We start from the raw sequence: 27872 nt of genomic DNA on the forward strand, positions 1-27872 counted from the left end.
GTGAAGGAGTATAAAAAGAGACTTTCCCCATAAAAAAGAAACAACAACTAATATATCCTAACTAAATAGGACAACTCTGATCTCTCCCGATTAAATTTCAGAAGATTTCTCCAAATAGTGTTTAACCAGAACTACCTGCATTACAAAGAAATCAATTTATTAGTTGGAAACTCACCGATAAAATGTGACCTATACTTATAATGATTATTCAATTTATACTCATAACTCAATTCAACAATGCCTCTCATTTTCTTATAGCTGGTTTAAAATCCAACAAACTTTACATTAATCTTGATAATTGATATTCTAAAAAAATGGCATATGTATAGGGAAAGTCATAAGATTCAATGAATTATGACCATTATCAAATTATTTACTTTCATACTCAATATTTAAAAATTGTTGTCTGGTTCATCGGTCACACTTGGATTGACTACACCTTATAAGACATTGATGATAAAAGGTGGTGGGGCTTGTAGTTAGGTCCTGGCTTTGTATGTGACAAATCAACCAAAGCCTTGCAAATTTTGTTAGTGATTATTTGTACATGAAAACACATCTTTCACTTTCCTTCTCTTATATAAAATCCATTCATAATTTCATACGCATACAAACATAGATGCCTTATAAAGAATACATATTACATACATCACAACATGTATCAAGTCTTGTTATAACTTGAAAGGTTTGTGAGTTGTGACCAATGTTTTAAATCAAAACCACAAAGTCGCAATTTTTAACATTTGTGAAAATTTTCAATCAAATGACCTATGCAATTTTTGGTTATTTCGACCTAATTTCAATCAAATTTTGAAGTTACACACCTTCAAAGACGAATATGTCTCTCACGAACAATCCGATTTAAACTAGATCTTGTTAACAATTTGAATTCAACCACATTACTCTCTCAATTGTTGTTACATTTTCTAAAGTTTTTGTTTGATTGTGACTCAAATAAATGTGCATAGTATGAAATTTATTGAACCATGCACATGAGCTAATTCACATGTCTCACCAATATGGTGTTAAAATAGGGTCCATATAATACTGTAAGTTTATGGAGAAATGGTTAATGTCCAACACGATACCTAGCCGTATCACTTTGGAAGCTAATAAAACATATACAAGCATTCAATTCACCTCTCTCTCAGCTTTTCTCTGCTTCACTTATTTTTCTTTCCTTTTACACGAAATTTACATTTTTAGTGATGTGCACTCTTGCTTTGAATATGCTGAACCGAAAAGGACATTCACTTTTTGAGTTTTTTCTGTGGAAGAAACAGCATGCGAAAGTTTTATCTGCTTTTTTGATAATACATAGCTTGTTCCTTCACATGTTAAGCTTTATATGACTTTTTTTGGACTGTTCCACTTACCACGTTATGGAACATCAATGGCAACTGCATGTATGTAGTAATCTGTCTTTTTAGCATGGCAATTATGTTCTTGTCATACCTATAAATGTGCAATGGTGCACAAAAATAATAAAATTTAAATGTGAAATGATAGATCGTTTTTAGAGGTTACCACTCTACCTTCTTACAGAATTTCAGTTGCCGAAAAGTCAGTTGTATTATATATGTTTTTGATCTGAGTGAAATTGGCAAAATTAGGATGACATCTTGATTTAGTTTAAACTTTAAAATGTAGTTTTTCTATAAATAAAAATCATCATATGCACCACAATTTTGTTAAACTCACGTCAATCCAAATTTATATACTGTATAAATTAACTTTTTATATTATTATTATTATTATTATTATTATTATTATTATGCATACATAAAAAAACATAAATATTAAATTATATATTTTTATCATGTAATTAGCCGTGCCAAATTTTTAGAGCCTTTAGGTAGGTTAATACGGTTAAACCATGACAAAATAATTAGAGGTTCAATTTAATTAAATTTTAACAATAACAAAGATCTATGAGGCTCTATTTAGGTACAACTTAACTATGAAAATTTTGAGGTCATGTGCGGTAGCTTACCTTACACGCCCTCAAAGACGATCTATCATAAATTAAAAATACACTCTAAAAGTTATAGGCCGACAAATGCCTAATAACACCGATCAAATTCAGAGGTCCAATTCAATCACAAACTGACATTTGACTGATGAACAAATAGAAATTTGCATTGAAGCACCACACTGAAACATAGCTCTATTTTTATTCCAATTGTTGATGCTCATCCAACGGCCTTCTGCATCTCAAGTCAGACCAACCGATGACGGTTCTAATTGTTACCCTTATATAAACGTGACTCTGAGTCACGTCCAAGTTTTTAACCATGCTCGTACTTGCAAGTTTCACCTCCCTTATATTAGTGACCTGAGCGTTGAAGTGTTAACCTTTCGGATATTTCTTCTCTCAGATCACCAGACATTTACCACCACACCGAAAGTCTTTCCACGATGGGCATCTTCAAACTATCATTCAACTTTTATTCTGGTACAAAATAGTGGCGCCATTTCTGAAAACTATTTTCTGATTCTCGCGAATTACCATCACATTTTCCTACTATCTACCGTTGTGCCACCAAAACAACTTATGTTTACCGATCCAGACACTTTAACCGTTTAGGTTATCAAATTTCGACCACTGTTAACCATTTTGCAACCATTTCACGCAATAATCTCAAATGGTAGGATCAAATTGGACTCTATCTACAAATCAACGCAACACATTTCCCATACCTGATGGACGATCACCACTCTAGATGCTCCAAGATGTTGTCCTGCCGATCCTCACTCTCATAGTAGAAAAATATTCTTAACAACAAGATGCATAAGCTCTAATTCTAATAATTTTTCAATCATAACACCATGTCAAATTCCAATTTCTAAACCGATCAAACAACGATTTCATCATTCATCTCCATTCCAATCTTCTAGACCAGATGTTGAAAGCACAAAGTACATTTGATCTCGTTTATGTGCTTTGAATATCATTTGTGTGTGTTTCGATGTTCTTACAATTCAATTATTAATTGATATAAGTAGATTTGCGTATTTGGAATTTGGATGTTATTTAATTTGTGTGCTTGTACGCTTAATCATTTCTATTTGATTGTAATCACTTCAGATACTATTAAATTGTACCACTGATAATCTGCTACATCTCATGATTATATTCATTTGATCCTTGTTGGTATTTCATTTTTTAGCCTATGAAATTGATCTTTTGCCATTTCCACAGGCGTGGCTTGAATCACAAGTTAGAACATTTGAATTTAGATGCTTTGGTATTTGATTTGAAGTATATGTTATCTCTAATTCGAATCATTCACCTTTGAAAATTGGAATTCACTTATGGACCAAGTGATTCGGATCACAAATTGAACATTATTCGATTCATAACTTCATTTGATTAAGATAAAATGAAAATCATGATTCCAATCATGAGCTTTAAAAAATGCCCCTTTTTAGGCCTGTCTAGATTGATTTGAATCATAAATCCTTCTTGATTTGAATCACGAATAAAATAAACTAGTTTTCCATCACTTATTTAAATACTTGTTTCTTTTTGTGAAAGTAACAAGTGTGTGAAACTTATGGTGAAATCCAAAGAGACAAAAATATGATTTTATCTTCTCTTCTTGGTGTGTTCATCCTTACATCGTGTTTCTCTCTTCTTCTCCAAAACCAACTTCTTAATATTGAATCCATGTCAATTCATTATCCTTTTTGGGGTTGCATCTTGTTTTTGTGCAATTTTTTTGTTGTCTTTGTGTGAATTAGAGAGTGAGTTGATTAATCTTGTTGTGATTGATCAAGCTCTTGATATCAATAAAGAACTAAGACCTATTCATCTAGAAACTTGATAGAACCTTGTTTGTATGTTCTTCATTTACCAAAACTAAACTACCTGACTAACACCTTGTAATGTCAGTAGTTGGTTGATATTATCTGGCACTATTCATCATCTTCATCCTTAGTCTTTTTCCTTTGATTGAGGACCCTCCTCTAAAGATTGGGTGCAAGGGAGACTAGTGGTACATTATGGTATCTAATGTTTTTTGTGTGGAGATGGTTGTTGTGTAACAGGTGCAGGCATCACTTTTTGAATTCAGTTTGGTATTTATTTGTTATCTATAAAGAAGAGAGTTTCCAATATACTCTAAGGAAGACTTTGGCGAGATCAAGTATCACATAAGACGGAGTTGGAAGTTGTCCTTCTTTGGTCGCGTTGGAGAAAGACTAATCACAAACAAAGTTGGAAGTTGTCCAATATACACTCGGTTAATAGCAATCACTCAGACAAGAAATCAGTAGGATCGGGGGATCATCACACATGAATACTTGGAGCAGGTTATTGTGGATAGCGAGGTTATTTGATCAAGATCTTGAGGGATCTTTTTTTTGTTAGAAGTCCAGTTCCTGCAACAACAGAGGGAATTACCGTGTGATAGTTCTTTATAATTAAAACACTGTAATCAATTTTATCAAAATAGTGGAAGACCGTGATTATGTTACAATGGCATCATCCATTGAAGAGTGCACGTAGACAAAGTGAGGGAGAATGCCGAAACACTATATATCTCTGTGTATCTTTCCTTTTCCTTATCTCTTTTATTTTGTAAGTATTTATTCATATTTTTTGTTGCATCATTGCATGATTGCATTGTTTGTATACCATATATGTTAGACCGTGCTTAGAACGATTTAATGTATAAGCCTAGGTCTGTGGTGTATCAATCTTATGGAATCATCATGAAACGACTTCGTCAAAAGAGACTTTTATTGGTGATACTTAACTTGCACTAGAAACAATCAATCTCATGGTAACCTCATGTATCATTTCACATGACTTGATTCATTGAGATGCTTCCAAGTTCTCGTGTTTTTGTGTTTTTCTTCCGCGCTTCTTAAAATCTCCGATTTAGTTTATGGGATCTAAAAGTTCTTCAAATTATCTTAAGGTAATAAGGGTTTATTCAAACCCCCTTCTAGACCTTTTTGTATCCATATTCTCATCAAACAGATGTATCACACAACCTCTAACACCAAGCAACATTAGGAACACACGATGCTAATGAACTTGTGACGATCATCTACAACTTAGTGCAATATCAACATGTGAATTTCATAAATAAGAGACTCTTTTGTATATAAGAGAATCATCATAAAATTTCCTCTCAGATGACAACTTAGCTAGAGGTGCTGCAACACGATAGTTTCAGGGCTTCCTCGAGGTCTGATCATGTCGACGCGGTGTCACATCCAAAAAGAGCGCCAACCTTTCCAAAAAGACACCATCATCGTTTCCATGTCCATATTTATCCTCCTTATAACTCTAATGTCGGTGATACCATCTACACTTCTTCTGAGAACTATCGTCCTAAGAAGTATCCCTGACAACGTTCTCAAAGGGGAAACTAGCATGATAGAACTAATCATATCTTTTTTTACCACCGAAAAACCTATTCACCAAGCATATTATTGATTGTAGGACCCCTAAGTCACTAGAAAACCCATTGAATATGGAGATTTACGACTAGATCGGGGATCCTGATGAGTGCATTACGCACATGAATAAGATACTTGATTATCACTAGGCCATGAGTATAGTGAAATACAAGTTGTTTGTATTGACTCTCAAATGAGTTACTATAACATGGTTCAAGAATTGGAGGGAAATTCCATCAGTTTATGGATAAAGTTATATGATGAATTCACATCACAACTTATGATTATATTCATTTGATCCTTGTTGGTATTTCATTTTTTAGCCTATGAAATTGATCTTTTGCCATTTCCACAGGCGTGGCTTGAATCACAAGTTAGAACATTTGAATTTAGATGCTTTGGTATTTGATTTGAAGTATATGTTATCTCTAATTCGAATCATTCACCTTTGAAAATTGGAATTCACTTATGGACCAAGTGATTCGGATCACAAATTGAACATTATTCGATTCATAACTTCATTTGATTAAGATAAAATGAAAATCATGATTCCAATCATGAGCTTTAAAAAATGCCCCTTTTTAGGCCTGTCTAGATTGATTTGAATCATAAATCCTTCTTGATTTGAATCACGAATAAAATAAACTAGTTTTCCATCACTTATTTAAATACTTGTTTCTTTTTGTGAAAGTAACAAGTGTGTGAAACTTATGGTGAAATCCAAAGAGACAAAAATATGATTTTATCTTCTCTTCTTGGTGTGTTCATCCTTACATCGTGTTTCTCTCTTCTTCTCCAAAACCAACTTCTTAATATTGAATCCATGTCAATTCATTATCCTTTTTGGGGTTGCATCTTGTTTTTGTGCAATTTTTTTGTTGTCTTTGTGTGAATTAGAGAGTGAGTTGATTAATCTTGTTGTGATTGATCAAGCTCTTGATATCAATAAAGAACTAAGACCTATTCATCTAGAAACTTGATAGAACCTTGTTTGTATGTTCTTCATTTACCAAAACTAAACTACCTGACTAACACCTTGTAATGTCAGTAGTTGGTTGATATTATCTGGCACTATTCATCATCTTCATCCTTAGTCTTTTTCCTTTGATTGAGGACCCTCCTCTAAAGATTGGGTGCAAGGGAGACTAGTGGTACATTATGGTATCTAATGTTTTTTGTGTGGAGATGGTTGTTGTGGAACAGGTGCAGGCATCACTTTTTGAATTCAGTTTGGTATTTATTTGTTATCTATAAAGAAGAGAGTTTCCAATATACTCTAAGGAAGACTTTGGCGAGATCAAGTATCACATAAGACGGAGTTGGAAGTTGTCCTTCTTTGGTCGCGTTGGAGAAAGACTAATCACAAACAAAGTTGGAAGTTGTCCAATATACACTCGGTTAATAGCAATCACTCAGACAAGAAATCAGTAGGATCGGGGGATCATCACACATGAATACTTGGAGCAGGTTATTGTGGATAGCGAGGTTATTTGATCAAGATCTTGAGGGATATTTTTTTTGTTAGAAGTCCAGTTCCTGCAACAACAGAGGGAATTACCGTGTGATAGTTCTTTATAATTAAAACACTGTAATCAATTTTATCAAAATAGTGGAAGACCGTGATTATGTTACAATGGCATCATCCATTGAAGAGTGCACGTAGACAAAGTGAGGGAGAATGCCGAAACACTATATATCTCTGTGTATCTTTCCTTTTCCTTATCTCTTTTATTTTGTAAGTATTTATTCATATTTTTTGTTGCATCATTGCATGATTGCATTGTTTGTATACCATATATGTTAGACCGTGCTTAGAACGATTTAATGTATAAGCCTAGGTCTGTGGTGTATCAATCTTATGGAATCATCATGAAACGACTTCGTCAAAAGAGACTTTTATTGGTGATACTTAACTTGCACTAGAAACAATCAATCTCATGGTAACCTCATGTATCATTTCACATGGCTTGATTCATTGAGATGCTTCCAAGTTCTCGTGTTTTTGTGTTTTTCTTCCGCGCTTCTTAAAATCTCCGATTTAGTTTATGGGATCTAAAAGTTCTTCAAATTATATTAAGGTAATAAGGGTCTATTCAAACCCCCTTCTAGACCTTTTTGTATCCATATTCTCATCAAACAGATGTATCACACAACCTCTAACACCAAGCAACATTAGGAACACACGATGCTAATGAACTTGTGACGATCATCTACAACTTAGTGCAATATCAACATGTGAATTTCATAAATAAGAGACTCTTTTGTATATAAGAGAATCATCATAAAATTTCCTCTCAGATGACAACTTAGCTAGAGGTGCTGCAACACGATAGTTTCAGGGCTTCCTCGAGGTCTGATCATGTCGACGCGGTGTCACATCCAAAAAGAGCGCCAACCTTTCCAAAAAGACACCATCATCGTTTCCATGTCCATATTTATCCTCCTTATAACTCTAATGTCGGTGATACCATCTACACTTCTTCTGAGAACTATCGTCCTAAGAAGTATCCCTGACAACGTTCTCAAAGGGGAAACTAGCATGATAGAACTAATCATATCTTTTTTTACCACCGAAAAACCTATTCACCAAGCATATTATTGATTGTAGGACCCCTAAGTCACTAGAAAACCCATTGAATATGGAGATTTACGACTAGATCGGGGATCCTGATGAGTGCATTACGCACATGAATAAGATACTTGATTATCACTAGGCCATGAGTATAGTGAAATACAAGTTGTTTGTATTGACTCTCAAATGAGTTACTATAACATGGTTCAAGAATTGGAGGGAAATTCCATCAGTTTATGGATAAAGTTATATGATGAATTCACATCACAACTTATGATTATATTCATTTGATCCTTGTTGGTATTTCATTTTTTAGCCTATGAAATTGATCTTTTGCCATTTCCACAGGCGTGGCTTGAATCACAAGTTAGAACATTTGAATTTAGATGCTTTGGTATTTGATTTGAAGTATATGTTATCTCTAATTCGAATCATTCACCTTTGAAAATTGGAATTCACTTATGGACCAAGTGATTCGGATCACAAATTGAACATTATTCGATTCATAACTTCATTTGATTAAGATAAAATGAAAATCATGATTCCAATCATGAGCTTTAAAAAATGCCCCTTTTTAGGCCTGTCTAGATTGATTTGAATCATAAATCCTTCTTGATTTGAATCACGAATAAAATAAACTAGTTTTCCATCACTTATTTAAATAGTTGTTTCTTTTTGTGAAAGTAACAAGTGTGTGAAACTTATGGTGAAATCCAAAGAGACAAAAATATGATTTTATCTTCTCTTCTTGGTGTGTTCATCCTTACATCGTGTTTCTCTCTTCTTCTCCAAAACCAACTTCTTAATATTGAATCCATGTCAATTCATTATCCTTTTTGGGGTTGCATCTTGTTTTTGTGCAATTTTTTTGTTGTCTTTGTGTGAATTAGAGAGTGCGTTGATTAATCTTGTTGTGATTGATCAAGCTCTTGATATCAATAAAGAACTAAGACCTATTCATCTAGAAACTTGATAGAACCTTGTTTGTATGTTCTTCATTTACCAAAACTAAACTACCTGACTAACACCTTGTAATGTCAGTAGTTGGTTGATATTATCTGGCACTATTCATCATCTTCATCCTTAGTCTTTTTCCTTTGATTGAGGACCCTCCTCTAAAGATTGGGTGCAAGGGAGACTAGTGGTACATTATGGTATCTAATGTTTTTTGTGTGGAGATGGTTGTTGTGGAACAGGTGCAGGCATCACTTTTTGAATTCAGTTTGGTATTTATTTGTTATCTATAAAGAAGAGAGTTTCCAATATACTCTAAGGAAGACTTTGGCGAGATCAAGTATCACATAAGACGGAGTTGGAAGTTGTCCTTCTTTGGTCGCGTTGGAGAAAGACTAATCACAAACAAAGTTGGAAGTTGTCCAATATACACTCGGTTAATAGCAATCACTCAGACAAGAAATCAGTAGGATCGGGGGATCATCACACATGAATACTTGGAGCAGGTTATTGTGGATAGCGAGGTTATTTGATCAAGATCTTGAGGGATCTTTTTTTTGTTAGAAGTCCAGTTCCTGCAACAACAGAGGGAATTACCGTGTGATAGTTCTTTATAATTAAAACACTGTAATCAATTTTATCAAAATAGTGGAAGACCGTGATTATGTTACAATGGCATCATCCATTGAAGAGTGCACGTAGACAAAGTGAGGGAGAATGCCGAAACACTATATATCTCTGTGTATCTTTCCTTTTCCTTATCTCTTTTATTTTGTAAGTATTTATTCATATTTTTTGTTGCATCATTGCATGATTGCATTGTTTGTATACCATATATGTTAGACCGTGCTTAGAACGATTTAATGTATAAGCCTAGGTCTGTGGTGTATCAATCTTATGGAATCATCATGAAACGACTTCGTCAAAAGAGACTTTTATTGGTGATACTTAACTTGCACTAGAAACAATCAATCTCATGGTAACCTCATGTATCATTTCACATGGCTTGATTCATTGAGATGCTTCCAAGTTCTCGTGTTTTTGTGTTTTTCTTCCGCGCTTCTTAAAATCTCCGATTTAGTTTATGGGATCTAAAAGTTCTTCAAATTATATTAAGGTAATAAGGGTCTATTCAAACCCCCTTCTAGACCTTTTTGTATCCATATTCTCATCAAACAGATGTATCACACAACCTCTAACACCAAGCAACATTAGGAACACACGATGCTAATGAACTTGTGACGATCATCTACAACTTAGTGCAATATCAACATGTGAATTTCATAAATAAGAGACTCTTTTGTATATAAGAGAATCATCATAAAATTTCCTCTCAGATGACAACTTAGCTAGAGGTGCTGCAACACGATAGTTTCAGGGCTTCCTCGAGGTCTGATCATGTCGACGCGGTGTCACATCCAAAAAGAGCGCCAACCTTTCCAAAAAGACACCATCATCGTTTCCATGTCCATATTTATCCTCCTTATAACTCTAATGTCGGTGATACCATCTACACTTCTTCTGAGAACTATCGTCCTAAGAAGTATCCCTGACAACGTTCTCAAAGGGGAAACTAGCATGATAGAACTAATCATATCTTTTTTTACCACCGAAAAACCTATTCACCAAGCATATTATTGATTGTAGGACCCCTAAGTCACTAGAAAACCCATTGAATATGGAGATTTACGACTAGATCGGGGATCCTGATGAGTGCATTACGCACATGAATAAGATACTTGATTATCACTAGGCCATGAGTATAGTGAAATACAAGTTGTTTGTATTGACTCTCAAATGAGTTACTATAACATGGTTCAAGAATTGGAGGGAAATTCCATCAGTTTATGGATAAAGTTATATGATGAATTCACATCACAACTTATGATTATATTCATTTGATCCTTGTTGGTATTTCATTTTTTAGCCTATGAAATTGATCTTTTGCCATTTCCACAGGCGTGGCTTGAATCACAAGTTAGAACATTTGAATTTAGATGCTTTGGTATTTGATTTGAAGTATATGTTATCTCTAATTCGAATCATTCACCTTTGAAAATTGGAATTCACTTATGGACCAAGTGATTCGGATCACAAATTGAACATTATTCGATTCATAACTTCATTTGATTAAGATAAAATGAAAATCATGATTCCAATCATGAGCTTTAAAAAATGCCCCTTTTTAGGCCTGTCTAGATTGATTTGAATCATAAATCCTTCTTGATTTGAATCACGAATAAAATAAACTAGTTTTCCATCACTTATTTAAATAGTTGTTTCTTTTTGTGAAAGTAACAAGTGTGTGAAACTTATGGTGAAATCCAAAGAGACAAAAATATGATTTTATCTTCTCTTCTTGGTGTGTTCATCCTTACATCGTGTTTCTCTCTTCTTCTCCAAAACCAACTTCTTAATATTGAATCCATGTCAATTCATTATCCTTTTTGGGTTGCATCTTGTTTTTGTGCAATTTTTTTGTTGTCTTTGTGTGAATTAGAGAGTGAGTTGATTAATCTTGTTGTGATTGATCAAGCTCTTGATATCAATAAAGAACTAAGACCTATTCATCTAGAAACTTGATAGAACCTTGTTTGTATGTTCTTCATTTACCAAAACTAAACTACCTGACTAACACCTTGTAATGTCAGTAGTTGGTTGATATTATCTGGCACTATTCATCATCTTCATCCTTAGTCTTTTCCTTTGATTGAGGACCCTCCTCTAAAGATTGGGTGCAAGGGAGACTAGTGGTACATTATGGTATCTAATGTTTTTTGTGTGGAGATGGTTGTTGTGGAACAGGTGCAGGCATCACTTTTTGAATTCAGTTTGGTATTTATTTGTTATCTATAAAGAAGAGAGTTTCCAATATACTCTAAGGAAGACTTTGGCGAGATCAAGTATCACATAAGACGGAGTTGGAAGTTGTCCTTCTTTGGTCGCGTTGGAGAAAGACTAATCACAAACAAAGTTGGAAGTTGTCCAATATACACTCGGTTAATAGCAATCACTCAGACAAGAAATCAGTAGGATCGGGGGATCATCACACATGAATACTTGGAGCAGGTTATTGTGGATAGCGAGGTTATTTGATCAAGATCTTGAGGGATATTTTTTTGTTAGAAGTCCAGTTCCTGCAACAACAGAGGGAATTACCGTGTGATAGTTCTTTATAATTAAAACACTGTAATCAATTTTATCAAAATAGTGGAAGACCGTGATTATGTTACAATGGCATCATCCATTGAAGAGTGCACGTAGACAAAGTGAGGGAGAATGCCGAAACACTATATATCTCTGTGTATCTTTCCTTTTCCTTATCTCTTTTATTTTGTAAGTATTTATTCATATTTTTTGTTGCATCATTGCATGATTGCATTGTTTGTATACCATATATGTTAGACCGTGCTTAGAACGATTTAATGTATAAGCCTAGGTCTGTGGTGTATCAATCTTATGGAATCATCATGAAACGACTTCGTCAAAAGAGACTTTTATTGGTGATACTTAACTTGCACTAGAAACAATCAATCTCATGGTAACCTCATGTATCATTTCACATGGCTTGATTCATTGAGATGCTTCCAAGTTCTCGTGTTTTTGTGTTTTTCTTCCGCGCTTCTTAAAATCTCCGATTTAGTTTATGGGATCTAAAAGTTCTTCAAATTATATTAAGGTAATAAGGGTCTATTCAAACCCCCTTCTAGACCTTTTTGTATCCATATTCTCATCAAACAGATGTATCACACAACCTCTAACACCAAGCAACATTAGGAACACACGATGCTAATGAACTTGTGACGATCATCTACAACTTAGTGCAATATCAACATGTGAATTTCATAAATAAGAGACTCTTTTGTATATAAGAGAATCATCATAAAATTTCCTCTCAGATGACAACTTAGCTAGAGGTGCTGCAACACGATAGTTTCAGGGCTTCCTCGAGGTCTGATCATGTCGACGCGGTGTCACATCCAAAAAGAGCGCCAACCTTTCCAAAAAGACACCATCATCGTTTCCATGTCCATATTTATCCTCCTTATAACTCTAATGTCGGTGATACCATCTACACTTCTTCTGAGAACTATCGTCCTAAGAAGTATCCCTGACAACGTTCTCAAAGGGGAAACTAGCATGATAGAACTAATCATATCTTTTTTTACCACCGAAAAACCTATTCACCAAGCATATTATTGATTGTAGGACCCCTAAGTCACTAGAAAACCCATTGAATATGGAGATTTACGACTAGATCGGGGATCCTGATGAGTGCATTACGCACATGAATAAGATACTTGATTATCACTAGGCCATGAGTATAGTGAAATACAAGTTGTTTGTATTGACTCTCAAATGAGTTACTATAACATGGTTCAAGAATTGGAGGGAAATTCCATCAGTTTATGGATAAAGTTATATGATGAATTCACATCACAACTTATGATTATATTCATTTGATCCTTGTTGGTATTTCATTTTTTAGCCTATGAAATTGATCTTTTGCCATTTCCACAGGCGTGGCTTGAATCACAAGTTAGAACATTTGAATTTAGATGCTTTGGTATTTGATTTGAAGTATATGTTATCTCTAATTCGAATCATTCACCTTTGAAAATTGGAATTCACTTATGGACCAAGTGATTCGGATCACAAATTGAACATTATTCGATTCATAACTTCATTTGATTAAGATAAAATGAAAATCATGATTCCAATCATGAGCTTTAAAAAATGCCCCTTTTTAGGCCTGTCTAGATTGATTTGAATCATAAATCCTTCTTGATTTGAATCACGAATAAAATAAACTAGTTTTCCATCACTTATTTAAATAGTTGTTTCTTTTTGTGAAAGTAACAAGTGTGTGAAACTTATGGTGAAATCCAAAGAGACAAAAATATGATTTTATCTTCTCTTCTTGGTGTGTTCATCCTTACATCGTGTTTCTCTCTTCTTCTCCAAAACCAACTTCTTAATATTGAATCCATGTCAATTCATTATCCTTTTTGGGGTTGCATCTTGTTTTTGTGCAATTTTTTTGTTGTCTTTGTGTGAATTAGAGAGTGAGTTGATTAATCTTGTTGTGATTGATCAAGCTCTTGATATCAATAAAGAACTAAGACCTATTCATCTAGAAACTTGATAGAACCTTGTTTGTATGTTCTTCATTTACCAAAACTAAACTACCTGACTAACACCTTGTAATGTCAGTAGTTGGTTGATATTATCTGGCACTATTCATCATCTTCATCCTTAGTCTTTTTCCTTTGATTGAGGACCCTCCTCTAAAGATTGGGTGCAAGGGAGACTAGTGGTACATTATGGTATCTAATGTTTTTTGTGTGGAGATGGTTGTTGTGTAACAGGTGCAGGCATCACTTTTTGAATTCAGTTTGGTATTTATTTGTTATCTATAAAGAAGAGAGTTTCCAATATACTCTAAGGAAGACTTTGGCGAGATCAAGTATCACATAAGACGGAGTTGGAAGTTGTCCTTCTTTGGTCGCGTTGGAGAAAGACTAATCACAAACAAAGTTGGAAGTTGTCCAATATACACTCGGTTAATAGCAATCACTCAGACAAGAAATCAGTAGGATCGGGGGATCATCACACATGAATACTTGGAGCAGGTTATTGTGGATAGCGAGGTTATTTGATCAAGATCTTGAGGGATCTTTTTTTTGTTAGAAGTCCAGTTCCTGCAACAACAGAGGGAATTACCGTGTGATAGTTCTTTATAATTAAAACACTGTAATCAATTTTATCAAAATAGTGGAAGACCGTGATTATGTTACAATGGCATCATCCATTGAAGAGTGCACGTAGACAAAGTGAGGGAGAATGCCGAAACACTATATATCTCTGTGTATCTTTCCTTTTCCTTATCTCTTTTATTTTGTAAGTATTTATTCATATTTTTTGTTGCATCATTGCATGATTGCATTGTTTGTATACCATATATGTTAGACCGTGCTTAGAACGATTTAATGTATAAGCCTAGGTCTGTGGTGTATCAATCTTATGGAATCATCATGAAACGACTTCGTCAAAAGAGACTTTTATTGGTGATACTTAACTTGCACTAGAAACAATCAATCTCATGGTAACCTCATGTATCATTTCACATGGCTTGATTCATTGATATGCTTCCAAGTTCTCGTGTTTTTGTGTTTTTCTTCCGCGCTTCTTAAAATCTCCGATTTAGTTTATGGGATCTAAAAGTTCTTCAAATTATCTTAAGGTAATAAGGGTCTATTCAAACCCCCTTCTAGACCTTTTTGTATCCATATTCTCATCAAACAGATGTATCACACAACCTCTAACACCAAGCAACATTAGGAACACACGATGCTAATGAACTTGTGACGATCATCTACAACTTAGTGCAATATCAACATGTGAATTTCATAAATAAGAGACTCTTTTGTATATAAGAGAATCATCATAAAATTTCCTCTCAGATGACAACTTAGCTAGAGGTGCTGCAACACGATAGTTTCAGGGCTTCCTCGAGGTCTGATCATGTCGACGCGGTGTCACATCCAAAAAGAGCGCCAACCTTTCCAAAAAGACACCATCATCGTTTCCATGTCCATATTTATCCTCCTTATAACTCTAATGTCGGTGATACCATCTACACTTCTTCTGAGAACTATCGTCCTAAGAAGTATCCCTGACAACGTTCTCAAAGGGGAAACTAGCATGATAGAACTAATCATATCTTTTTTTACCACCGAAAAACCTATTCACCAAGCATATTATTGATTGTAGGACCCCTAAGTCACTAGAAAACCCATTGAATATGGAGATTTACGACTAGATCGGGGATCCTGATGAGTGCATTACGCACATGAATAAGATACTTGATTATCACTAGGCCATGAGTATAGTGAAATACAAGTTGTTTGTATTGACTCTCAAATGAGTTACTATAACATGGTTCAAGAATTGGAGGGAAATTCCATCAGTTTATGGATAAAGTTATATGATGAATTCACATCACAACTTACAACACAAAAATATAAGCAAGACAATAATTGTTCTATGTGGGATTCATTAGAAGAGGAAGGAGATTCTCAAAGAATACATTGACAAATTTACTAAGGTAGTTATTGAAGTAGGAGGGGGTAAATGATGACTTGAAGTGTTGGGTTTTCGAGAAAGGGATAACGTTGTTCCTTTTGGATTGGATGAATTATATAAAACAACAATGGGGATTTCAAGTTGTTCTAGAGCTGAAGGACATATGTGGGAACCGATGTCCCAACATGTGTGCAGTATCTGCCCCTTGTCTGCAAAACAAGAATGTGGCTATGTGCGCGCGTTTTTTAGTTACATGGAATGCATTTTTGATGATGTGTGTAAGAAATATTGTTGCTATTTTTTAGAAATTATATTTATTTTATTATTTAATTAGTTTAAATTTAAATAAAGAAGATTTAAATTTGAATTCAAATCAAATTAAATCTTATTTTGTGGGGCTGATTTGGAGCAACAAATCTCAACAATATCTTCATTGATTCTGGATGAAGTCAGATCTTTATCCAAGGAGAAAAATTTCAAAAAATATTGCTATATAAGGAGACTCAATTAACATGTTTTAGTTAAGAGTTGTATACACAATATTAAGTTATTTGTGTCTAAAGTCTGTGAGTCTTTTCTTTCTTGTATTCCACACTAATGCCCTCATAAGGATTAATGTTGAATATACTGTTATACACCATTTTATATTTTAGTAACTTGGCACAGTTGTTGGTTTGTCTTAGTTGAGTTGTAAATTCAACAATCAATAGACTTGTTATTGAGGTTGATCACTAGGGGTTAGTGATTGAAGAAAGTGAGTGGATTCTTATATTTAGGAGGATACCTAAATAGAAAGTCATTAGGATTAGGGAGAGCCATAAAACTTCATAGGGGTTGAAGGTTCTTATAAGACTAATTTGTTCTAATTCGAAGTAGTGAATTTCCTTTCTTGGATAGAGTGCCCCCAGACGTAGGTATGGTTTCACCGAACTAGGTTACCAATCTCTTGTGTTATTTTATAACTTTTTACATTGTTTATTATTGTCGTATCATTGTTATCAGATTATTTTTAAATTTGTTTTAAAAGTTGGACAAGTTGTCTCAACATTCGGTCCAACATATGTCCCTTGTGGAACAAAATTTAAATTAGTATTAAAATAGGCACCTTGTTCTGTTCGGGTGAGCTTTAGGAACGATATTTTTTGTTCAAATGGACATCACTAAGGATGGAGGGCCTGTCAATTGTCTACCTGATTCGGATGGCACAAATTATGATTATTGGAAAGTCAAGGTGGTGTTTTTTCTCTCAAATACATATACAACAAGACTTTGAAGGTCTTGATTAAAGGTTGGAAACATCACAGGGTTACTGCTCAAGATGGTACAACAGGGTTGAAGCTTGAAGCTGATTGGTCCAAGGATAATGATGATGAAGTGCTTGCAAATGATACAAAATTGAGTGCTATATTCAGTGGTGTTGATAAAAATATGTTCATACTCATCAACACTTATATTAAAGCTAAGTAAGCTTGGGATATTCTGAAGACTACTCATGAAGGCACATCTAAAGTGTGTATATCTAGGCTGCAACTTCTCACAACTGAGTTTGAGAAGCTATGAGTGATGGAAGATGAATCCATATATAATTTCAACACCATTCTTTATGATATTACCAAAAATTCATTTTCCTAGAGAGAGAGAGAGAGAGAGAGAGAGAGAGAGAGAGAGAGAAGATGTCATAAGAGAAGATGATCAGAAATATGTCATAAGAGAGAGAGAGAGAGAGAGAGAGAGAGAGAGATAGCAATAGAGAGAGAGAAAATGTCATAAGAGAAGATGATCAGAAAGATCCTTAGATCTTTGCCTCAAAAGTTTGACATGAAGGTAACATCCATTGAAGAAGCTCAAGACATAAGCACCTTGAAGGTGGATGAAATCATTGGCTCTCTACAAACATTTGAAGTTTCTATAAATGGAAGATCATAAAATTTGTATCCAACACTCAAGACAATGAATATCAAAGTGAGAAGGATACGGATGAAAGCTTTTTTGATGCTCTACTTTTGTTGGAATAGAGTTCAATAAAGCTTTAAGAAGGTTGGACAAAAGATGGAGGACAAATGTGCCAAACAAGATGTATGACATCAGTCCTTAGAGCAAGAGCAAAGATGAGAACAAACTTAAAGGATTCAAATTCTTTGAATGCGAGACATTTGGTCATATCAAAACTGAATGCACTACCTTTATAAGAAAACAGAAAAAAGGACTATCAGTTGCTTGGTCTGATTCTTATGATAAAAATGAAGAAGTCATCACCAGGTCCACAAATATGATTTCAAATCTTGATTTATCTCCAAGGTTGAACCTAAGAATTTCAAGTAAGATCTAATTGATGAGTTCTGGATAAATGTCATGCAAAAGGAGTTGTGACAATTCAGAAGAAAATGCGGAAGATAGTCCCTAGACCTAAGGATGTGAATGTTATTGCTACCAAGTGGATTTTTAAGAACAAATATGATGAAAATGGTAATGTTACAATAAACAAGGAAATGTTAGTAGCCCAAGGGTACACTCAAATAGAATGAGTGTACTTTGATGAGACTTTTGCTTCAATTGCTAGACTTGAGTCCATTAGATTAATGCTAGTAATTTCATGCATGATGAAATTGAGATTCTATCAAATGGATGTCAAAAATGCTTTTCTGAATGGTTATCTCAATGAATAAGTCTATGTAGAGAGATCAAGGGGTTTCATTGATCCTAGTTTTCTAGACCATGTGTAAAAGTTAAAGAAAACTCTTTGTGGGTTACATCAAGCTCCAAGAGTATGGTAGTAAGATTAATTGAGTTTCTCATCAACAATGGCTATAAAAGAGGAGGAATAGATAAAGTTCTATTTGTGAAGATATCTGAAGGAAAGCTCATGGTTTATTTATGTTGACGACGTTGTGTTTGGAGGGATGTCAGACTTGATGGTGGAGCATTTTGTCCAACAAATGAAGTATGAGTTTAAGATGAGTCTTGTAGATGAACTCACTTAATTTCTTGGTATTCAAGTTAAGCAAATGGAAAATAATATTTTTGTATCTAAAATAAAGTATGCTAAGAGTATAGCAAAAAAGTTTGGCCTTGAGAATGCTAGCCACAAAAGAACTCCTGCTGTTACTCATGTGAAAGTGACCAAAGGTGAAAATGGAGTGGATGTAGATTAAAGCCTATACATAAGCATGATTAGAAGTTTGCTCTACCTCACAACAAACAGACTTGACATCACATTTTCTGTTGGTGTGTATGCTAGATATCAAGCAAAACCTAAGGGAAGTCATCTTGCTCAAGTAAAGATAATCTTGAGGTATGTCAATGGGACATCTGACTATGGTATTTCTACTCACATGACTCTAATCCTATACTCGTAGGATATTGTGATGATATTTGGGATGGAAGTGTTGATGATAGAAAGAGCACGCCTAGTGGATTTTTCTTCCTTAGCAATAACTTAATCTCTTGGTTCAACAAGCAAAATTGTGTCTCTTTATCTACTGCTAATGCTGAATATATTGCTGAAGGGAGTAGTTGAACTCAATTGCTCTGGATGAAATAAATGTTGAAGGAGTACAATGTCAGAAAAAATGTCATGACATTGTTTTGTGACAAATTGAGTGCTATCAATATTTCAAAGAAGATTGTTTAACATAGTAAAACCAAGAATGTCGACATTCGTCATCACTTCATTAGGGAACTCATTAAAGATAAAGTTGTAGCTCTTGAACATGTGGCAACTGAAAAATAGTTGGCTGACATTTCAGTAAGGCATTAGACGTAGTCCACTTTGAAAAGTTAAGGGGTGCACTTGGTGCCTGCATTTTCTAGAATCAATAGCAGTCAAAGCTAAAGGTGTGTACAGGAGTTTCTCTCTCTCTCTCTCTCTCTCTCTCTCTCTCTCTCTCTCTTGGTTTTTGCTGCACGTGAAATAAAGCATATTTATCTTGTTTCAAAACATCCTTTTATATGGACCTTCATTATAAGTAAGAGCAACTTCCACTTATATTTATCTTGATCTCAAAAAGTTGTTTCTTATCTTCACCCTCAAGTGCTTATTGCTTTCAAAATGAGTCACAATTCTAAAAACCCAAAGATGAGTTCTTCCACCAAAGGAATCAACATCACAAGGCCGGGGGAAATAAGAACAAGGGAGATGGTTCTAATTCTTCTGCAAATAGTGTGAAGGAAAATGCTAAACCATCAAGTGGAACATCTGTAACTGGGAAGAAATATGTGGCCAAGATGAAGTCCTTGACAAAGAGACATGTTCAAGCTCATGAATCTGACTCAGAGGTTGATGAAGACTGGGTTACCTACATGAATTCAAAAGGATGGATGGATGATCAAATCTAAAGGATGTTGATTTCAGGCATTTTTTATTTCTTAGCTTGTTTTTTGCTCTTACAAATGTAAATGTTTTATTTCCATGTCCTAGATTTGTAATGGCTTGATAAGCGTTTATAAACTTGTTACCAATAATTGACCCGATGGTTTAACATTTTGTTCAACATTTGTACTATTGGTTATTTTTTGCTACCTTGTTCAGTTGTGTGTATGAGCTAACATACTAACCTGATCTTTGAGAAACACTTTTCCCAAATTGTGGCAAAAAAGGGGAGCAATGATGCGTGTAATAAAGTATAGTGGAGTAGTGTGACTACTGATTTGACTAATGATTTTTGTCTTATGTGGTGTATGAAGACATGTCCTTCTATTTGGGGCTTAGTACTGGCTACTTTCTGGTACTAACTAATTTTATGTGTGCACACTTTCTGATGCATCTGACGTCACCCACTGAGTGACTACGTGTGCTGACTGTTTGTGTTAGTAGTAGCCTTTGTTTTTTACTACTGATTATTAACCTTGTGTGCATGCATGAGTAACTGATCAAATAATGATTAGTATGGAGAATTAAATATTATGTAGACTCTATCTATGCTACTTATTTATGTTATTGGATGTGCTCTAGTGTCTGATGTGTATGATATGATATTGCTCAACCTTATGTTTTTCACATCTTGCATGTTCTTGAAGAATGTTGTTTTGCCAAAATTTTCGAAAGGGGAGATTGTTGTGCCTTTTGGCTTGTCTACATTATGCAAAACAACAATGGAAGTTTCAAGCTATTTTGGAGCAGAATGACATATGTAGGAACCAATGTCCTAACATGTGTGCAACATTTGTGCCTTGTTTGCAGAACAAGGATGTTGCTATGTGCGCGAGTTTTTCAGTTGCATGGAATGCATTTTTGATGATGTGTGCAACAAATATTGTTGCTATTTTATTAGCAATTAGATTTACGTGATTATTTAATTAGTTTAAATTTAAATCAAGGACATTTAAATTTGAATTCAAATCAAATCAAATCTTATTTTGTGGAGTTGATTTGGAGCAACAAATCTCAACAATATCTTCAATAATTATGGACGAAACTAGATCTTTATCCAAGAAGAAAAAACCCAAAAGACATTGTTATATAAGGAGACTCAATTTTCACGCTTTAGTTAAGAGTTTTATACACAATATTAAGTTCTTTGTGTCTCGGGTTTATGAGTCTTTTCTTTCTTATATTACACATTAATGCCCTCATAAGGATTATTGTTGAATCTATTGTTGTACACCACTCTATGTTTCAATAACTTGGCATAGTTATTGGTTTGTCTTAGTTGAGGTTTAAATTCAATAATCAATAGACTTGTTATTAACGTTGATCACTAGGGGTTATTGATTGAAGAAAGTGATTTGGTTCTCATATTTAGGGGGAGACTTAAATAAAAAGTCACTAGGATTAGGGAGAGGCATATAAGTTTATAGGGTTTGAAGGTTTTTATAAGTCTAATTGTTCTAATTTGAAGTAGTGATTTTCCTTTCTTGAGTAGAGTGTCGTCCAAACGTATGTGTGGTTTCACCGAACTGGTTTACCAATCTGTTGTGTTATTTTATAGATTTTTGCATTGTTTATTATTGTTGTATCATTGTTGTCAAACTGTTCTTAAAATGGCTTTTAAAGTTGGACAAGTTGTCTCAACATCTGGTCAACATATGTCGCATGAGGAACGCGATTTCATATAAGGGTGAATTGTATGTTCTGTGATAATCTCAGTTTGAAAGGCATGGGGAACATAAGCGACCTTCTCACTCGAGCCCAACCTTACATTAACTACAATGAGAAGCTATTGGCCAAATACATAGAAAGAAACAATGTCTTAAGAAATATTGGGAGTGGAAGACAAAGAGATAACACACTTTTAAGGACAAAGATCCAAAAAGTCACAAAGAACCATTGACCAAAGTTTACAAATACACACCATTGAATCCCTCTAAATAAAGAATTATGCAATAATGCATAAACACCAAGTTCAAGGAAGTTGGACTGAAGGTTCCAAAATTTGTAGATTCCACAAGAGCCATTGGCATGATACCAGCGAGTGAATCCACATAAATGATACAATACAAGAGTTGATAAAAAAGGGAGACTTGACAAAATGCCAAGAAGGAGGCATAGAGGGGAAACTACAAGAGACATAGGGATTTTCACCAAAGATATCGAAGATAAGGTGAATGTCCATGCATAAAACTCTCATCTCATCGGGGTGGTACACTACCACATAAGGCAATCGAGGGTGTTGCAAGCCCTAGTAAGGAAAAGTGAAGGACATTAATGGAATAAAACTATTGATAGCATCCATAATTAAGGACTATCATTTTATTACATCTATCGCATAAGGTTTCCCATGACCAAAGGCACTGTTTGATGGAGTTGTAAAGCAAAAAATTACAGAGTTTATGGCAGTAGATTAGAAGGGAGAACCATTGTCATATGCAAAGTTGGAGAGACTCGTCGTAGGGTTCAAGGATAATTTTGATATGTCAAGGATCCATGATGATTACGGCTACCATGACTTATTTTGATGTGTCAAGGATCCTCGTTGGCTGAGGAAGCTCATGCAATATTATGCATGCCAAACTTTTTGAGAATTAAGACATGAAGAAAGAGAAGTTATCACTCTATATGGACACTGATATGCAAGCCTTTAACAGTTCAGTGACCCTCCCTTAGGGTTTCATAGAACTTATGGAGACCTTTGTCAAAGGGAGAGATGTTAGAGCGTTGGATATTCAATTCCTGATGGGTCATTATAGAAGTGTTTACAACTACTTCTTCAGAATACTTTTTGCAACCAGCTTTGATGTAATTGCTTCCACCATCCACCTAAAGATGAAATATCATAATGTTGATGATGAACTAGTGACTTTTTGTGTAGACCTGACAATAGCATAATTCTTTCACAAAGGAACCTGGACACAATTGTTGTCTAGTAGAGGGAGAAGGTAGAAGTCACTAGTTATTCTAGACAACACCCTCTAGACGTTAACATCACAAACTTCTACTCCTTTCTAAGGGAATCCATGTTTGAGGATAAACACGACTAAGAGATGCCTCTCAGTGTCAAGGCTCAGATGAATCTCCAAAATCTAGTTCCTGACTATGACTTCGTATCTATCCAACTCGACTTTAAACTATCAAGAACTGTGAAAATTGGAGTTAATATCCCCATATATATGGAGGAGTAACTCATCAAGTGTCTTAAAGACAATGATGATTTGTTTTCTATTTCACCCAAAGAGGTATCAAACATCGATCCCAACATTGTATGTCATCAGTTGAATATTGACCATTCCATCAGGCATATCACCCAAAGGAGATGACATAAATCACTAGAGAAAGTCAAAGTTATCCGGAACATGATCAAGAGACTTCTTCAAGAAAACTTCATTTCAAAATTTAAGTACACTAAATGGTTTTCCAACATAGTATTGGTAAATAAAGCATCAAGAAAATTATGCATGTGCGTTGATTACATTGTCCTCACTAAGGCGTATCCTAAAGATTCCTACCAGTTGCCCTGAGTTGACAAGCCAGTAAACAACTCTATTGGATACAAGATGTTGTCATTCATGGATGCTAATTCCATATGCAACTAAAATCCCATGCATGTTAAATAATGGGACATGATTCCCCCCACGAAGAAACCTGGAAATTACTAGTGTAATTTAATTTAATTTGGACTGAAAATACATGTGCAATCTAATTGAAGATGACAAACATGATATTTGAAGGCGAATTTGATGATATGTTATATATAATTGATGATATGTTATATATATATATATATATATATATATATATATATATATATATATATATATATATATATATATATATATATATATATATATATAGAGAGAGAGAGAGAGAGAGAGAGAGAGAGAATACATGATAGTCAAATCCAAAGAAGAAAAACTGTATGAAAGCTGTCACAACCTGAAAAATGAAATGCGAAAAAAACAACCGGCGAAGAAAGACAGGAGAGTCGCCACCGTGCGTTATTTATCCCAAAGGAGGGAAAGGAAATGCTCGAAGTAAACCTGGAAAAAGGAAAGGACAAGACGGGGTCTCGCAACCAAATCTTGGGTTCGGGAGTCGATTATGCGAAGGGAAGGTATTAGCACCCCTACGCATCCGTAGTACTCTACGGGATCCACTTTTGTAATTCTTGTCTAAAGGGTGTGGGTTTATCTAATGTGTTATTTACTAAAAAAAGGGGTCAAAAGAAAATGACTCGCACGGATGTCGCATCCACTGCATACGTATCTCATCTAAATATGAGAATCAGAGTCTTCGTAGCTCGGCTACCTAGGGGTTAAGGGTAATTGTGCTCGCTAAGACATTGCGTCTTATGCCTACGTATCTCATCTGGAATGAGAATCAGAGCAAGCCGTAGTTAGGCTAACTACGGGGTTATGGATTGGGTTTTGGACGAACGACGTTACTACGCAATCTACCGGATGCTCGACCTTTGGAGACTTACTCGCCTGTAGTAGAAGGAGTTAACGCGTTCTTAGGAGAAGAAAAATCAATGAGTTGGTAGGGTTAGGGATGCTCATGCAGAAGGGAAATCCTAGACGAAGGAACCTGCATAAAGTAAACACACAAAACATTGCCTCCTATCGAGGTCTTCCAGCTAAGAAAGCGGTAAAAATACGAGAAAATGAAAAAGTACCACACGGATAAAGATCCGAAGTAACAGTAGTTAACGGAACAAGGAAACCCTGAGATCCTCCTAAGCTAACACCATCAAAGAAAGTGAGTCAGTACAGGTAATCGGAATGAAACATCCAGGCGGTATCCCACAAATAAAGTGGAACACCAGGCAAACCATCTCTGCAAGAGTCATATGAGCCCTCACAAAACAAAACTCAACAAATAGGTTAGAGAAACAAAATAGGGTAACCAAGAGTTGCCCCCAAATCAAAATATAACCATATGAATCATGCCATTAAAATTCACAAAAAGCTCACAAAAAGCAACCAAGGGTAGGAGGCCTAAACCTCTTGTCAAACACATGCATCAAAAGGATATCAAATTCACCCATAATACCTCATACATTTAGAGTATTCAAATTAAAGGCATAAAGATGATGGATATAGGGCAAACCTGATTGGAGAGATCGGTTGAAATCAAATGGCACGGCTGGATTTGCAAACCAATGTTAGGGTTTACTTGAGCTGAAAGTGTGTGAGTCAGAATGAACCTTTCAGAGTTGCCTGGAGGTTGCTGCAGATTAATTCTCACTCTCTCTGTCTAGGTTTCTCTCCAGGTTTTTGTTCAGGGTTTTGTTCCAAGGAAACCTCAGAGTGTTTTGCTTCTCCTCCTTTTTCTGTCTGTTCTCCCTCTTTTATAACCTGATTTTCATGGCTTTGTGGGCTCAACTGAGAGAGATCCAAGTCCAAGATTTTCTATTATATTTTATTTATTTATTTAATTAATTTATTTTATTTTATTTTTCGTTTTTTTTCTTCGTTTTTTTTTCAAAACACGTGGGCTTCGCCTAGCGAGCATGACAGTTCATGAACAAACCTTTGCTCCTTCAAGATTAACGTTTTGACTGACGAATAGACCCCTGTTGGAAGTAACTCAAGTCTTTCCCTTGTGTTGACTGATCATCTAAATAGAACCCACAAAGTGTCCTGGATGATGTTCAAGCTTCTTGGAGCTAATCCCGATTGACATGATGAAATGCAATGTATCTAATGTTAAATGACCTAAAAATGAATGCGTGAATAAGGAGGGAAAATTTTGGGGTGTTACAGCTGCCCCTATTCAGTCATCAGCTAACCCGAGCAGGATGAAAGCGAACAACTTATCAGACAAATAGGGTGAGCTGTGATTGAATACCAAAGACAGACCGAAAATTTGCGCTCCGAGAACACCCACTACAACAAACAAGACCTTAGACAACGCTTTTTTTAGCCTTAGACAGCGCTTTAAAGCGCTGTCTAAACCTCCGCTGCTAAAGGTTTAGACAACGCTTTTTTAAATCTTAAAAGCGCTGTCTAAGCCCCCCCCCCCTTAGACAGCGCTTTGGCCAAAAGCGCTTTATAAGACCCTCTTATTTTAAATTTTTTAGGTATACCTTAGACAGCGCTTTTGAAAAGCGCTGTCTAAGCCCCACCCCCTTAGACAGCGCTTTGGCCAAAAGCGCTTTCTAAGACCCTCCTATTTTAATTTTTTTAGGTATACCTTAGACAGCGCTTTTCAAAAAGCGCTGTCTAAGCCCCCCCCCCTTTTAGACAGCGCTTTTGCCTAAAGCGCTTTCTAATCCCCCCCTTAGACAGCGCTTTTTACAAAAGCGCTGTCTAAGGTATACCATCAAGAAAAAGGCAGTCAGTGCTACCCAAATCCGAGCTTTAACCCCTTCTGGAGTATTCTGAATGTCAGGAAGAGGACGTGTTCCTGTATTGAAAATCATTGTTAATCTTTGCTGGACAAAATCATATTAAATACTAACTCACATCAAGAAACTAAGCAATGCCTACAATCCCCAACTCTCCAAAAATCTAGAACTCTTGGAATATAAGTCGACGAATGGTTTAGATCTTAAACAGACACTATCATCAAAAGTCTTTTTGAAATTTAAGTGCAATATAAATAATCTTTACAACCATGAACGCTAAACCTAAGTTATAGTGGCATAGTCCAGAAACAGTCATCATAGACCTATTTGTGCAATTGGGTGAAAGTTTAGTGAATAAGAAAAATAAGAAGATAGATCAAAAGGGTGCATCAATAAATGCCAAGAAGTCACCAACCTTTAAAGGTATAAGTCCTCTGTAGAGATACCTGCCTCTTCCATTCAGCATCAACAGGTTTGTCTAACATTGGGACGTATTCATCATACCCGGACAAGTTATTAGCAAAGCTTGTCTTTCCTACCACCTTAGCCTGACAAAAACACAAAGTGAATGAGAATCTTAATGTTATACTTTGATTACATCATCGTCGTCTCACAATATCTTTAAATATTGTGGACTGCAACAAACAACAACAACAGCCAAAGCCTTTTTCCACAATATGGAGTCAGCTACGTAGATCAAACAACACCACAATATCCTGTCAAATTAGTTATTCTTATATATCTGAAGCAAATAGAAATTTGTATAACAGATCAAGACTCACTTCCTCACGAACAGGGGTCAACCTAAGGTTCGAATAGCTCTTCCTTGCTTTTGGAGAAGCTATATCTTCAGCTTCTGACCCTGATTCAGCAGTAGATGTATCGCTTCCTTTTACCTGTAGGTGGGAGTAGCATAAGTGAGAGTGATATATGACAAATAGACCATTGAGAAAAATGTGTGAAGCACCAAATTGGCTCCACTTGATCAAGGTAACAATCGGCCATGCAAAGAGTTACCATTGGGTATCGAGGCTTTGCATATGCAATTACCTTCCCATCGCTGTTGAGAACCTTTACTACTTGCCTTGCCCGACGTGGTTCACCATTGAGAACCATCTACAAAATTT

General features: G+C 35.3%; 1 protein-coding gene across 1 annotated transcript; it reads right to left on the reverse strand.

Moving 5' to 3' along the window:
* Positions 1 to 90: 90 nt before the first annotated feature.
* Positions 91 to 27872, reverse strand: LOC127112772 (phosphatidylinositol/phosphatidylcholine transfer protein SFH8). Its single transcript, XM_051046391.1, has 5 exons — positions 27763 to 27872; positions 27528 to 27641; positions 27192 to 27293; positions 26719 to 26832; positions 91 to 135 (listed from the first exon to the last, which is right to left on the reverse strand). Exons 1-5 carry the CDS (start codon positions 27859 to 27861, stop codon positions 91 to 93), a joined length of 474 nt encoding a protein of 157 aa, XP_050902348.1. The 5' UTR covers positions 27862 to 27872.

The sequence above is a fragment of the Lathyrus oleraceus genome, chromosome 1 (assembly GCF_024323335.1).
Source record: "Lathyrus oleraceus cultivar Zhongwan6 chromosome 1, CAAS_Psat_ZW6_1.0, whole genome shotgun sequence".
Classification (NCBI taxonomy): Eukaryota; Viridiplantae; Streptophyta; class Magnoliopsida; order Fabales; family Fabaceae; genus Lathyrus; species Lathyrus oleraceus.